This window comes from Aquila chrysaetos, chromosome 17 (assembly GCF_900496995.4).
Source record: "Aquila chrysaetos chrysaetos chromosome 17, bAquChr1.4, whole genome shotgun sequence".
NCBI lineage: Eukaryota > Metazoa > Chordata > Aves > Accipitriformes > Accipitridae > Aquila > Aquila chrysaetos.
Window position 1 is genome coordinate 9,427,682 of NC_044020.1, and position 16,052 is coordinate 9,443,733.

General features: G+C 39.0%; 1 protein-coding gene across 12 annotated transcripts in view; it reads left to right on the top strand.

Moving 5' to 3' along the window:
* The window catches only part of DGKI (diacylglycerol kinase iota), a 226,258-nt gene that overhangs the window by 136,378 nt on the left and 73,828 nt on the right, over positions 1 to 16,052 (top strand). For 10 of the 12 annotated variants that reach the window (XM_030040174.1, XM_030040172.1, XM_030040173.1 and 7 more), the window contains one exon: positions 4,404 to 4,466. The exons of the other annotated variants lie outside the window; for them this stretch is intronic. In XM_030040174.1, the coding sequence (XP_029896034.1) occupies positions 4,404 to 4,466 (63 nt within the window). The remainder of the gene's footprint in view (positions 1 to 4,403; positions 4,467 to 16,052) is intronic. 12 annotated transcript variants of the gene reach the window in all.

The following is a 16,052-nucleotide window of genomic DNA, read 5'->3' on the forward strand; positions in this document are numbered from 1 at the left end:
TCTGCTGTGGGAGCATGCTGCCTGGGACTTTTTATGGGGAAGGACCTGGAGGCCCAGAAAGGGCTGTTTGCACTTTGTAGGGAATCCTGCTCCAGTATAAAGACCCAAATGAGAAAAGGGTAGTCTAAGGATGGATAGAGAAAAGCTAAGATAACTGGAAGCCAGGAACATGCAAAGAAGAAAAGACAGAACTAATACTCCTTTTCATAATTAAACCTTATTTGTAAGCACTGCAGAGATATTTTAACACCAAAAAAAAATTCAAATTTTGACCTGTGAAAATGCCCATCCAATAAAATAATTTAGATTATTTTGTAGAGCTGATTATTGTACTTCTCATATAGAAGGCCTTCATATCTGCTAAAATGAGTGACATAATAAGTGCTTTTGCTGTTTTTCATCAAGTAGTCTTAAAATGAAGCAAACCAGTCTATCCCTTATACAAAGATACTGAGCTAAAGGTCTAAAGTTATCAAGGATCCACATTTCATTCAAACAACCATGCACTGAGGTTTTAATTTTTTGGAGGGGGTGGATTTTGCTGTTTCAGCTGTAATGGTGAGGCAAGGTTTATGAAGAGATGTAGTATCTTTCATTAGAGTAATTCATATAACTGGAAAAAACAGATGAGGTCTCGGGCACACCTTTTCTCTTCAGGTATCTTAAAGGTTGTCTGTGTCTTTCAACTGTATCATCTAGTGGAAGATATTGCTCCACTTCAGACTTAAGACTCCAGCCCTTTAGAGTTTCTTATCATCTGCTGGTTGTCAATCTGTTCACGTAATCAAAGCCTCCCTGGTTATTTTCAACATCTTCCTCTTCAATTTAGCACTCTGTGTTCTCTTACTGAGACTAATGCTTTAAGTTTCAGTAGAAGCCTGTATCTGTAATGTGCAATTCCTATTTGCCTGGAAAATACATAAGGTATAGTCATCTCTCGTGAGCAGTGAAGAACAGCAGACTCTTGCCTGTGGGCAGTGATGCCCGATTTCATCTAACCACAGCTCAATCGTTTGTGAAAGCTAGACTCGAACAGAGAGGAATCCTGGGGCATCTTTTTCTGCACTGAGGGAGGCTAATGCAAATGTAAAAAGAAAATGCCTGGTATTTCAATCTGATAATTAGCATGGTTAGGTTTGGATTTTGAGATCTGAATTTAAACTGTGGTAGGGAAATACAGATTCATAGTATATGCCAGTTGGCAAGAGGATATTCTTTGTAGTTTAGCTTGATTTAAATATACTACGGTAGACTATGTTGCTGTCGGAGTCCTTTGATTTGGCTGAGGTATTTGTCTGCAGACCAGTGTTTTGGAAAATACAAATGATCTGTCAGGAACTCTAGTCTCAGCTTCACGTATCGGAAATGGTGTGTCTATATACTTATATCAACATCTATATCTCTCTCTATATATATCTGTGTGTGTATGTACTTTGCTCTCAAGTGTTGAAGGGGAATGAGAGAGGAGTTGAATCTCCTGGTATGATAAAAAGTAAATGGCATGTTAAAGGTTAAACTCTAGGAAGCATTTTAGTATTGTAAGAATTTCATTCAATATGATGCTGATTTGCAGTATTTCACAAGAGAGAAAATTTTCAATTAAATAGGTTTATCTACATTTCTTAACTTGATATCTAGAATATATCTCCCTATTCCATTGAAATCTCCCAGAAAGCCTTATATTTGATTGAACACGATAGATTGTTCTCCTATGACTGTCATCTAAATGTTAGATGTGTGAGATAAGTGGGTCTGGAGCTATCCCTAATTGTTAGACATCTGTTCTTGAGCTCCTTGCCAGGAAAGTGATTAAAAAATTATCTTGTGTCACAGTGACGCGGAGTTGCTATTCTTGTCGGCTTTGATGTTATTGCTAGATAAGGAGAGCAGTGGGAATGCTTTTTAGAGTTTTAGCTAGTCCAATGTTGAAAGTAGAAAAAGACTTAATTTGAAGAAGTCTTACACTGTTTTTGTTTTCTTACCCTGTTCTCCTTTGTTCTGGAGGTTTTAAGGAGAGGGGGTTTAGAAAGGATAGTGAGTTTGTTGTTCGCCTTGTAGTTGCACTTGAGTTTCCAGGGAATAATAGTATTTTAAAATTGAAAAGCCCATACATAACATAGCTGAGTGAGGAGAAGAAGAGAGATTTCATGCTTCTCTCACTTGAAGCAGGAGGGCTTTAGAAACATCATTCTCTTCTGACTGCAAGAGTTGTCCATCTTTCTGTTGCAACTGTTCTACTTCAAAACCTGTAGATGCCCTGAGAGGACACTTGTATATGAGAAAAAGGGATCTGACCTTTTTTGACCTGTTTTTTCCCCTCCATTTTTCCACTATTTTGCTTCCAGCACCTTCTAATTGCACATAAACTGCCTCATGTGGTTCTACACAGACCTTCAAGGTAGAAAGTCCTGTATGTTGAGCATCCTTGTTTTATCTGTTACTGAATAATTTGCCTTTTTCAAAGTGTTGGGGGAAATTCAGCAGCACTTTTGACAGTGTAAAAGGTCCTAGTCTTTTCTATTATTATTATTATTAGTATTAGTATTAGTATTATTTATTAAAAGTTGGCCATGGATCAAATTAAGGAACAAAAATCTAGTGTTTCTGTGGGGCTACTTGAACTGAAGGAGAGTCCCTTCCCTGTTGACAACAACAGCATGAAAAGCTTCATCCAAGCTATTAGGGAAAAAGTAAATATAACGTGCTGCATTTTGTCATAGCTGGGTAAATTACTGGCGATTAATATTTTATTCAGTTATTTCATCTTTCACTGCTGAATTGCCTACAAACAAATTTCTCAGTATATTAATTGTCCCGAATTATTCATGGACTAGTTGCTGCAACTAGTGATCTCTTCTTACTGTTCATCAAGCATTCATTTTTTATTTTTTTCAATATGTCCTTCTGGAAAGTTAAGCTGTTTTGATGTGACATACAGATTATATGCATACTCTTGAGTAGGTGAAGGTGACCTGTTTGTGGTTTGTACTCTTCTGATAACTTTTAAAATTTTGAGTTGAAGCATAGTGGAGGAAAGTAATTATTTGATGAATACAGTCACAGTGCTTCTAACTTGTCTCTAATAGAGGCTGTCCAGACATAAAAGGCAGGCATAATTTCTTCCTTACCCCACAATGCATTGCTCTACAATGGAGACAAGTAACACTCCAATAAAGTGTTTCAAGCCAGAAGCAACTTTTTAGGTGCAAGGAATATACAGGATAAGGTGATGCTGTTCACGTTTGGTTATGCATTGAAACAAGGCAGATAGTGGGGCTGTGGCGGGAAAAAAGGTGGGTTTCTTTTCTTCTCATATGTCTTTTCTGTTTGTACCAGAAAAAGCAAATTTTTGCTACAGCCAGATCAGCAGGCAGTTTTTCTGCAAAAGTGAGTTATGTTATCGTTTTCCTTCCCTTAAAAGAAAGTTCTCATTCCTATTCTCCACTATTGTTCATGGTAACATGTGAAAGAGGCAACATATAGCTTGGTTTTCTGTGATCAAGCCAAGAATGTGATTCTTGTGAGCTATAAGCAGTGGAATAAGAAGAGAAGCTGTGGTTCAATTTTTCCAGGAGTCATTTTCTGATTAGAAACTACAGTTTAGTATGCTGCTCTGTAAGTTTCAGTTAATGATCACTTTCTGAACCTCAAAAGATGATATTTTGCTTTCAATGGCTTTTAGTTTGGGTTGAGGAAGAATCCTGCATAATGGAAGAGAAAGAAGAGGGAAGAGCTTATAGATAAAACGGATTCCATACATTTGAGAGAAACAAAGGGACCATTTGAGTATAAACACTAAAAGAGAGTCAGTCTTCAGAGTCACTATATATAAAATGCATATTTCCCTAAGGTACATGAAAGAAGAATGGAGACAGCATTTTGTCATTGTGGATACAAAATCTCCAGTAAGGGTATTTTTTTTTTTTTTTTTCTTAAACGTTAACTAAGGTTGACCAACCTTTGGAGACAATTCCATCCATTCAGATCTTGGCTTTGATGTTTGTTTGCATTTCTGGACCTGCTTCCAAAGTCTGTTGCCTTGAAATTTTTCAGTGCCTGTGGAACAAATCCTGGGGCTCCTAATCTTCCTTGTCTAGCCATGTGCCTAGCTTGTCATTGGTCCTCCTCACTCGTGTCTTTAGAAAGCTCCTGTGTGCCATGTAGCAGTGATTTTCTCCATTTGCATGTCTTCTGTTGCTCTTGGCTTCCTAGTGTGAACTTGGAGGTCTGCATGTCTCTTCATTCAACTTTTATGTGACACATTCCTTTTATTTCTGTTTAAACGTTGTATGTCTTTCTTTCTTCTCTTCCACTCTTTCTCTCTCTCTCCCCCCCTGCCTTTTTCCTTGTCTGTCCACACTGTACTGCCTTTCTCCTGGCCACTCATTTCCTGCTGCCTATAGTATCCATAAAGTGCAGTCTGCTGACCTGAGGAGAGTCTCAGCTCCCCCCGATTCCTTCACTGTGTGAGTATCTGGCTTTTTTCTACTTTCAAAGTTCCATAGTTCTTTCGGTGTTACCCTGTGTGTCATTCAACCAGGAGATGGGGCAATAAAATCTAGTGACAAATGGGAAGTGGGAGCTCAGGTGACAGCATGGCAGGCACAGGGCAGTGGCTTCACCAGCAAAGGCACAGTTCCACAGTGCCCAAGTAAGGTGAGCAGGGCATGTCTGGTGTTGGTGAACAGGTTCAGCCAAAAGTCCAGCTCACCAGACAAATCCATAGCAACAGATGGGTCTGGAGGCAAGCGTCAGGCACCATCGCTGGAAACAGTTGAGATGAGAGCTTTCCGTCCTTCGGTTTTAATCAAAAGTGTATTGTGAACAAACTCAGCCATAAGCCATATCTCCTGATGGAGCTGATCTCTCAGCCATGTTTCCAGATAGAGCTGATCAAAACTGGAAACTAGTCCCCCAGAGGAGTGGTGTGACATTGGCTGCAGCTGCATTGAAGATGGAGACCACCACCCCCACCCCCCCCACCTTGGCAATATCTTGATTGTCAGCCACTCCACTGTACTAACTTGCTAGATAGTAGCTAAATTATTCAAGAGCCTAACATATTTTTTAAAATGTGGTGAATTGGCACTTGAAAACACTTGTACTGTTGTACCATTGCACGTTGGTATCTTCTAATTTATCCCGTTTATGGAAACATGTCATATTATGAAAACCTGTGTGTCCATAATTAAAAAAACAAAAACCAACAAGCAAACAAAAAAACCCAAGCAAAGGAAACCACCCCCAAAAGCATCCCAACCAACCTCCCTCCCCAACCCAAACAAACAAAAAACCTCAAGCTTAATATAATAAGTCAACTCAGGCAGTGTAGTTTCTCTTCAGAAATGCTTTTTTACTATTCAATCAAGAAAGACATGTTTTGCTTTCTGTTGGCATCCCTTTTGTCTTCTTGCTTTGCCACTCTTATGATGGACATCTTTTCAAAGAGATTAGGACTATCAAAGAAACGAATTTGAAATACATGTTGGAAAATAACAAAATTCAGAGCTATAAATCCAGGTATTCAGAGCAGAAACTTGATTCCAAGAATGATTCTTATTCGATCACAGAAGAAAGTGAATGGTTTGTGCTAAAAGAAAACCCACCAACACTTCTCTGTTCTAAAGACTGAACACAATCAATAGATGGTGCATAAATGTTCAACAAACCAAGAGTTATTTGGGAAAACAGATTGAATAATTTTAAGAGCAAATTTCAGCTTTGCAGAAAAGAACCTGGAGGTCCTGGTGGATGCCCAGCTGACCATGAGCCAGCAACATGCACTTGTGGCAAGGAAGGCTAATAGTATCCTGGGCTGCATTAGGAGTGTTGTCAGCAGATCAAGGGAGGTGATCCTTACCTTCTACTAAGCACTGGTGAGGCTACACTTGGAGTACTGGGTCCAGTTCTGGGCTCCCCAGTGCGAGAGAGACATGGAGCTACTGGAGAGAGTCCAGCGAAGGGCAATGAAGATGACTAAGGTACATCCCTCCTACAAGGAAAAGCTGAGAGCGCTGGGACTGTTTAGCCTGGAGAAGAGAAAGCTCAGGTGGGATTTCATCAATGTCTATAGGTATCTCAAGAGAAGACAGAGCCAGGCTCTTTTCAGCAGTCCCCAGTAACAGGACCAGAGGCAATGCGCACAATCTCAAACACAGGAGGTTCTTTCTGCACATCAGGAAAAATGTTTTACTGTAAGGATCACTGAGCACTGGGACAGGTTGCCCAGAAAGGCTGTGGAATCTCCATCCTTAGAGATACTCAAAAGCCATCTGGACATGGTCCTGGGCAACTGGCTCTAGGTGGCCCTGCTTGAGCAGGGGGTTGCAACAGGTGACCTCTAGAATTCTCTTCCAACCTCAACCGTACTGTGATTCTGTGAAATTTCAGAAAGCTGCAAGTTCCTCATTGTTATTTTACAAACAAAGAAAGATTTCCAACTCAGTGTGCCTTATCCTTGGATCGTATTTGCTGTACTCTGCTGAGGAGCAGAAAGTAATAAAAACAACTTGTCTCACTGATTCAGTATCTAAGCAAGCCTCTAGACAAAAGTTGAGATAAGCCTTAATGCTTACACAGAACATTAAGCCATGGATCTGGGAGAATGGATATTGTTTCCAAGTTGAGGGATATCCCCTGGAAAATGACCTCCAAGTTTCGATACAGTTCATTTGAATGTCCCATTTGATATCAGCTGTCAGGATAAGGCAGGGAGAGAGAGACTCATGAGCCCCAAACTAATTTGTAAGTCAAAGATGTTCTGTATCTTAAAATCTGTAAAAATAGATTAAACATGCTGCTGTACTGTGACTGACAATTAATGTGTCTGGCAAATTAAAATAAGAACCCATGAGGTATCAGGGAAATTTGATTTGGATTATGATGGCTTTGAGATTCAAATGTTCTTTTTTTTTTGTTGAACAACATAGAGCCTGAACTCCAGTTAGTACTGAACAGCAGGGCAGATTCTGCTGAGACCTGGTGATGGATACAGCCTGTCTTAGATAAATTTCAGTTTTCTGCAGCAGGATATACATGGGAATTTGGGGTATCAAAATTATTAGGCACATACGATCTTTGTTGCAGAGACAGTAGAACTGTAGTGTGTTTCATTTCAAGTGTTTGTACAAGGTGCAAAAGTAAATACAAGTGTTGTATTTTTAATTGAAGGTCTTTTAAAAGGAAGGTGAAGACTTGCATTTTCCAGCTGGATATTCAGAGGTGAAAAGGATGCACATCTGAGAGTGCGTTTGTGTTGTGTGGTTGATGCAAAGGAGTTCTGAAAAAAAATTACCATTTGAAAAATAAAACATGATTGACTTGCATAGCTCCTACCATCCTTTTACAAGTGGAATAAGCACTGTGGATATGCTGTGATTATTTTGTTTTTATTACAAAATCTGCATAAATGAAAATACAAGTATCATTTTATTGGTAAATAGTTAGTACTCTTTCATAGAGTTTACAAAGTAACGATTGCAGCAGACTATGCATGTAAAACCTGTGTGAATAGCAAAGGGGTAATAGGAAATAATTTTTTGCTTGTGGAGATCCAAAGCCAAACAGAATCAGCTTTCTCAGGTTGAATACAGGTGTTGTCTATAGGAGGAGAGTCTAATAAAGAACAGTAGGAGACAAAGCATAAGGAAGAAAGTGTTTAGTAAGCTATTCTCCAAATGCATAGTTAAGGATGAAAATGCTTATATATATATCTTCTCCCTTTTCTCCATTACATGAATTATAAGAAATTGAGTCTCATCTTTTTGTCAGTTTTTCCTGTTTAGCATGTGGGCTTCTGTTTAGTGGGATCATTACTATCAGAGAATCCACCGTGCTTGGGAGTGTAAAGTGCGAGAGAACTACAGCTAGAATGGGGAAGGAGAAGGAAAGCGAAGACCAGGATTCTACCTGGCACTTCGGCACATAATTAAGGGTATGTGTGGGTCTAGCCTTTATACAGCAAAACGCTCAAGCACTTGCTGAAGCAAGCGTGAGGTAAGAAAGTGCAAAAGGGCTTAGTACATTTGGGTTAACCTGGCTTATCTGGGATAACACTTATCAAATGGAATAAAAAAAATATATGGTGGAGCTTATATTTTTAGGGGTATTTCTTTAGGTAAAGAGCTTAGCAAGAGCTTAGCCTTAAAATAGCGGTGGGCTTCTGTGAAGCACTGGAATTTGTCCATCAGAAGAGGCTGGATGATTCTGCTCTTTTGTGGCAGTTCTTATGTTTTAAGTAGATAAATGCTGTCAAAACCATACTTATTTTTAATGTATCATTTCCAAGCTCTGCCAATGCAATCTCAAAAGTAAGCTAAATTTCTTTTTCTCCTCTGGCTGCTGCTTCCCTTTTTCCAATTGTTCTAAACACTGGAACATTTAATTAATTTTGCATGTTTATTTCTTCTCTAGGAGATAGGTAATTCATTAATCTGTCACTGCAAACATGCCCCAGAGGAGTGTGATTTTTTTTCTCCTAAAGTTTATTATTTTGCAAGGGAGCGGCAGTAGTAGTTTTCCTTTCCCTTTTCTGTTTTCTGAATCATATTAAAATCTGTATGTGTGTAGGCTGGTGTGGGCTGTATTCTGGAAGAAGATCTATCGGAAATTTGTCATTGGATTCTGTAGAGTTGTTGGACTGTTTATTATTATTATTATTTCCTTTCTCTATGCAGACACAAAGCATAAGAAATGGTTCACAGGGTTCATAAATAATTGATGTAAGAATTAGGGCATGTATAATTTAAAAGTCTATCTTCCCGGTTGAATCAACCTGGTGGCATGGCAGAGGCGTTATCAGGTTGCTGTGCAGGAGTGCCGAGCTTGGGCAGGACCCAGGCTGGCTCTGCCTGTCTTCTCTCCTGGGTAACTGGAGGCAGGAGCATGTTTCTTAGGAAAACCAGCTGTGCTCCAAGTGAGTTGGCTGGCATCCTCTTGCCTGTTGCTGGATGATTAATAGGGGTGAGAGGAGGAAGTCACAGCTTCATCAAAAGCTGAGTGTGTTTTCTTGGTGAAGGGAAGTAGATCGGGTTCTGCGGGTAGTCTCAGAATAGGTACGTGTGGCTTTGGTTCTGTGCGTTTGAACCACAAGTGGTGGAATGAAAGGGATTTAAAAAAAAATAAGCCCTTCTCATTTTTTTTCCTGTCAAAGCTCTGTGTTTTTAGGTTTTGGGGTTCTTTTGGGGGGGTTGGAGTGTGGGTGGCGTGTTGATGGTAACATTTTTAGAATCCCCCAAATGCTATAGTTCAGGCATAGGAGGCAAACAAATGCATACCTTTTCCTTGGTAACCAATTTCCAGTAGGAGGGTAGGTGGTGTTAAAAATGACTTCACCTTACAGTTTATCTAGCATGATGTTGACTTTCTAAGACCTACTCACAGAAAATAGTGGTTCTGATTCTGATATGTAACCTGGTGTACCATGGCATGGATATCTTCTCACAGAAGGGCAGACTTAAAAAACATAAAATTTAAATTAGCTATTTGTGTTAATGAATGTCTACAAGTTTTAAGAATTTCCAGAATGCATGCCCTTTTCCTTACCATAGGAATTATTCAATATCTAGGTGATGCTCTATATGCTTGTGGAAAAGTCAAATGCTGTTTGTCTGATAGAAAGTAATGCAATTTCCTTGTACTATTCAGCCATTTTTGAGCTAAAAAAGGAAAGAAAATAATTCGCTATTACTGAAATTATGTATTTTTTTTGATGCAAGTAGAATAATTTTGAGAGGACCTCATAACGTCTCTGTAGAATCTTTCATAGTTTGTTCCAACTAAATAATGTGCATAGCTTTTCTACAAGGCTCATTTGGATTATTTTGTATTAATACCCTGAATGTGCATTTGTGGTCCATGCTAATACAAAGTTCATCAGATAAAATTCAATGTGGTAAACTAGCCTATCTATGCTCCTGATTTGAGAAGATTGATATTTAGGTTTGTGTTTAAATGAAACCATTACAGCTAATCAACATGAATGAATGGAATGTTTCAGTTGACCTGAATCTGTATTTATGGTCCCATGGGGCATATGACCTTTAGGATGTAATTCTGTGGATTGGTGTGTTTGGGGAATGAGGTTCTTAATTAGATTCTTTAGGAGGTAATGGAATTCATTCACCTATAATTTAAATTACTTTTCATTGACTATGTAATACACCATTTTGAAGAATAATAAGTCTAAGAAATTTAAATATTTTAGGTTGAATTGCAGTGCAGCAATCTACCCAAATTTATTTATAAATTGTCTCCTGCTCTATCTGGAAAGTTTTTCTTCCTTTCCTTACAGTTGAGCAAGCTGTTTTATACAGTGTTTAGAAACATCCATTTCTATTAATGCTGTACTAATGTTTGCTTTCAGTGACATTCATCACCCTATTATTAGCTTTTACACGGACATGCTTATGTACTTAATCTTTGTGGTTTCTGAATATGCTGAATTTGTCTGAACAAGACAAATTGTGTGATTTGTATAATAATATGGATTATTACACAGCATCTGTGAAAACTACAGAAGTATTGATAGTGGAAGTGTTTTTCTCAGCTGCATTAAATAGAGCTTTGTATGGAGCTCATGAGTTCTGTGAGTGAACGAGTTAATTAGTTGGATGATGAGGACAATATACCCTGGTGTGAATTGTCAGTCTGATAGCACAAGGAATGAATATTCACATAGTGAATTTTAGAGCCAAATCTATATTGAATAGGTATAAAATTTAGTGAGACAATGTCAGCCAACAACTGTATTCTGACAGAGCAAAGAGTATTTGCAAATAAATCATGAACAAAACCATCGAACTTCAGTCACTGAATGAATGTTTTTTTTGTGTATGTGTGTATATATATATATGCATATTTATAGGTGTATATATATGCATATACTTGTATATGTATTTGAGTTATGACTGATTTAGCTAAGTATATGAAATCTCTACCCTGTAGAAAGGACCTCTTAGCATTCCGATTTCCGATAATAGTTTATTTTCTATAGAAAGCTGCTGTTTCCAAGGCTATGTTTTTATGGCTAAGATAGCTAAACTTTTCAAATGGACAAAAGGCCAAGTTCTGTTTCTCTCCAGTTGTATGTTTTAGCACACACAGCTTGCTTATGTAGTAGTAGCACCCTGTCTTTATAAAAAGGGGGTGAACAGGAGGGAGAAACAGAACAGGAAACTCTGACACTTGCCAGCTGATTGCTCTCCCACACTTGACCTGGAAAGGAACTATTTCACCTCAGGTAATATATTACATTTAAGATGGTGTGCTTGTTTTTTTCCACAGAAGCAAATTTGGAGACATACAGTGCACTGATGTACCAAAAAATTATACTTTTTATGAAAGCGTGGGAAGTATCCTCTTTGATATTTTATAGTTAAAAGGTGCTTTTGGAAAGTGTGTGTGTGGCTCCTAGAGCAATAAAAATATTTTAGATTTGCTGTTGATTTTAGATCTCTTTCCTCCTCCAGTTCCAAGCAAATAAAAAGGGCTTGCTCACTTCTCCTTTTCAGGTGAAAGGACTAATTTGACTCAAGAAGGTGATGCTGCAGATGCAATAGATTGCTGCTGGCTACAAGTCAGGAAATAACATTTGTAAAGAGAAGGTGCACGTTTTTCTTTCTTATGGGGCATTAGGTAGCGAGTCAGCAGAGCTACAGAAGTCAGTGTTGTCTTTCTCTCCCCTTGGCGTCCAAAAGCTATCCTGCCCTCACAGGGAGGTCACAGGGAGACAGATGGCAATTAACCAAGGATTGACAGATGTTGGCATGAGGCTTAACATCCTCTTCTCCCTTTTTGCAGGTCTTCTTGAGCATTGAATAGAGGGTCAACATGACCATCCCTTCACCTTGACATAAAGGCTCCAAACATACACTTGGAGAAGTTGTTCTGTTTCCCTGTCTTTCTTCCCCTTTCATGAGATATCCAGGTTATCCATTGTGATGATGTGTTTGGAATCAGGCCAGTTGTGTGGTCGGACATAAGTCTACCACTAACTCATTGATAATGATTGCCAAGAAAATTCACACTTAAACTAGTGCTTAGAAACTGAGAAGCAAAAAACCCTACCATAACTGCTTTTACACAGGTTTCCTAGTATTTTTATGCCAAACGAGTTGTTGAGAGCGAAGCACTATAAAAGGAAGATAGTTCTGCTGACTTTTCTTACATTATCTTACAAGAGAGCTAAAAAGTCTTGGGTCTGAATGATAATTTAAAAAAAAATCTTTGTAGATAATATAGACAGTTATTAGAATTATTTGTAATAACTATTCAGACAATCATCCAAATATTTTCACGCATTCCATTTTCATCTACAAGTAAAAAATCTTGGTGGGACTTGGCGGGGGGCAGGGGAGTGGCATGGAAAGCAACACAAAAAATCACTGTACTGATACGGAAAACTTAACTTTTACCCTAAAGAAGGTAGCCTTGGGGAGGAATGGGTAGATGGTATTGGGAATAAGGGATTGAATTTTGGGCTGAAGAGTCCTGTTGAATTCTTGCCTCTGTCAAAGATTAGATGTGTGAACTTGGTTACATAGCTCCTTCTCTCTCTCTTTTTTTTTTTCTTTTTTCCTTTCCTCTCTTACCTAAACCAGGAACTGTAGAAATAATTATCATTTCTGAAAATTCAAACATGATAGTTATGTATAAGTACTGAACAGAAAGCTTGAAACAGCAACTTTAAAGTCACTTCTGATTCACTGATGATTGTTCTGGATCAGACAAAAAATAATTCATTAACCATTTTTTTTTTAGTGATCCCAGGCTTGCTGGCGTTGTTTCATCTCAACATCTGGAAGTGGAAACAATTGCATGACTGAGACAAGCTCACAGGGAGACATGGAAGCTGGGGAAAGGGTTACCTGCCCTGTCCCCAGTATTTTCCTACAATAGAGCATAGCTTGTCTCCAGTTGCCTGTATCAGGCACACTCCTGTCCTGCCATGCACTAAGGAATACGAGAAAGGTCAGTGTGTGGAAGGAGAGGAAGTGAAATTGTGAGTGGGAGGTATTAAAGACCTCATGGCTGTAGTAAATTCTGCACAGACAGTGCAGAGCTACAAAAATACAGAAACAAATTCATCTCTTGTGGTGAAGGACACCAGTAGGTTTCTGTGGGAGCCAGACTGATGGGATGCAGTGGGTGGTTGAAAGACAAGTATCGCTCGGATATCTGCTATGGAAGATCTAAAAGGACAAATCAAGGAGAAAAGGGAGTTGGTGTTCTTCTATTAGGAGTTAAAATCACAGTTTACCTTGGGAAGATGCAATGTTCCTGTACTAAACTGCTTTCCCTCAGTATGCAGAGCAGCATTGGGGCAGCACAGAACAGGGTCACAGAGTGGAAGGAAAGGTCTGAGCATCACACGCAGATGAGCTCTGTAGCAAGGAAGAAATGGAAAAGAACAAGTAGGGGGAGGCTATGGTGTGGTTCTGGTTTGGAGGACAAACATCCCCTGTGCTGGGCTGAGTAATTCCTGCACGGGAGTATCAGCTTTTGGTCAAGTGGTTGTTTTGAACTGGGGATTGGAAAACATACTTTTTGTAGCGTTCTGTCTTGGGTTGCTCAAAGATTTCAACACAACAGTACAGATTTGATTCTGGTTTCAGGAGAAGCAACAGTTTGAGACAGTTTGAGCTTTTTGGTTGGGTTTAAGCTGGGCTTAATTCAGTGCATAGCAAGGATGGCTGTCTTTGTAGCATGGTTGTGTTACAACCGAAATACGTAGCTGAATTCTCCTATCTCCCTATCCCTTTTCCTCCTAGCTGAGTTCAAAGAAGTAGAGGTAATTCACAAGTAGTCCATCCCTGACACCTACCAACAATCCCCAGGTTATGAACTGATCAGCTGGAAGACTGAGCTACCTTCATCATAATGTGTGGTGTCAGAACATTATGGGAAAAGCAACATAGCTTCTTCCTGTATTGTACCAGTGCACAAAAAACTTCACTTTTCAGAGCTGTCACTCATTTTCATGAACCTACTACATGCAGTGAATTATTTCTTTTCTCCCCTCAGACAAAGACTATGCAGTTAAATTCCTCTGTTTTCTGACTTAAACATTTTCTTATCTTTTCTTGGCTAAAAATCTATGATTTTCATTTTTGAAATTTGCATTTTATAGAATTTGGACGGGAACATAGCTCCTCAGACTATATTCATTTCTCAGCCAGCGGTGTGACTTTTAAACTTGTTTTAAGAAAACAAAGAAAGAAGAAACTGTCAGACTCAGTGCAATTATGTTCTTGTTCCATCTATGTAGCTTTCCCCTCCATTTGCAGACACTCATCTTCTCTGGGTTGCTGAGTGAGCTGTAGAGCCTACAGGTGGAGAATGCTGTTCTGTAGGATGACATAATGGCACCTGAGTTAGAAAGGTGCCTCCTGAAGCTGTGCTGGAAGTTACCATCCCAGGTGTCTGTCATCAAACTGCAAAACCTTGTCTTACATGTGGGCAGTTTGCTGTTATCTTGGGGCACTTTGACACAATAATCCCTGTCAGCACAGGGAAAACATTGGGTAGCCTATATGTTTCTGAGTGTGTCAGTCTTGCTGCCACTGATAAGCGCTTATGATTTCTTCTAAGTTATTCTTCATGTATCTTAGGTTCGTTTTCATCACTAATACAGAAACTCCTGTTCAGAACATGAACTGCTTCAGTGCAGCTCCTTCTATCATGTTGTCTTACACTCCAGTTTTGGAGGCACCTTCAATTCATTACCCTTTATCACTTTCTAGGCAAAGAGTATTTGTGCCAGTAAAGCTTTTTTTTTAACTGGGACTTGATTTTCAATCTTTATTTTTATTTGTCCAGGTGTGACAGAACTGTTTATACCAACAGAGAGAAAGCATGCAATAACCTAACACTGAAATAATTGCTAATTGCAATCCCGATGGCTCTATCAAGAGATGGCTGCAAACCATGTGTTCTGTTAGGTCTGCAGTATTTTCTAGGCAAAAAGAAAATTGTTCACTTCTTTAAAAAGAAAAAAAAAAATTACATTTGTGAGATGTGTCATGTCCTGCACTAGCAGTGCAAATGCTGTAGGTCAAATATTTTAAAAAGTGAGACCAAGAAAGAAGCAAACCTATATATTTATGACAGCATGCTGTATTTTGACTTTTAAAAGGCAGTGTGTGTGTTAGACAATAATACGCTGGCAGAGTTCTGTTACTAACTAGGTTAAAACAGAGAAAATAGATGGTCTTTTGGTGGAAGCACAGAATGAAGAACCTACTTTTAACTGACACAGGGGCCAGTTCTTATACGACAGACATTTGCTATATGCCTTATAATACACAGGTTATCTATCTTTCTTTATAATTGGAAAATGCAAATGTGGTCAAGTTAATTTACATAGCTTTCAGCTAAACTTACAAAATCAAATAATAGGTTAAGGTAAGGTGGAAGCCAGCATGAAATCAAAACAAAGCTTTTCAGGAAAACTTTCTATCAATATATGGACACTTAAATTTATAGACAGGGACCCACTGAGTGTTTCAAAGTTATATAGACAGCTGAGGTATCTAAATCTGTCTGAAATCTGTAGAAATGAGGTTCCTGTACTGCTACTTGTTTTTGAAAGCCCTCCTGGGTTCTGTGTGTTGGACTCACTACTTTGGAAATCCAGTTCTTAGCCACCTTTCTGTTGCCTGTTTCCCAGAACAGAGATGTTGAATGAAGATCCTTCAGGAATGAGGGTGGATGCTCTCATGAGCAGAGAAATGGTTGTCCTGAGAGACTTCCCAAGAAAGCATGTGTCTTGAACCACAGCTTGGCAGATCTACTGGCTGTGGTAGGGCCATAGGGATGTACAAAAAAGCAAACTGCAGAGCGGAGGGGTAGCTATATAGATTAGGCTACTCAGAAAAACTTTTGCAATTCCAACCCCACAGCCAGCAGATGGGATTCTTGATCTTGTTTATCATTTAAGGTGTAATGTCTATGTTGTTGTTCAGTGGGTAAGCATAATTTTAAATGCAGTGATGGGCCTGTGAGAAGTTGGCCCAGTTTTGAAGAGGCTTGCTCTTTTTCTTCTTTCAGAGAAG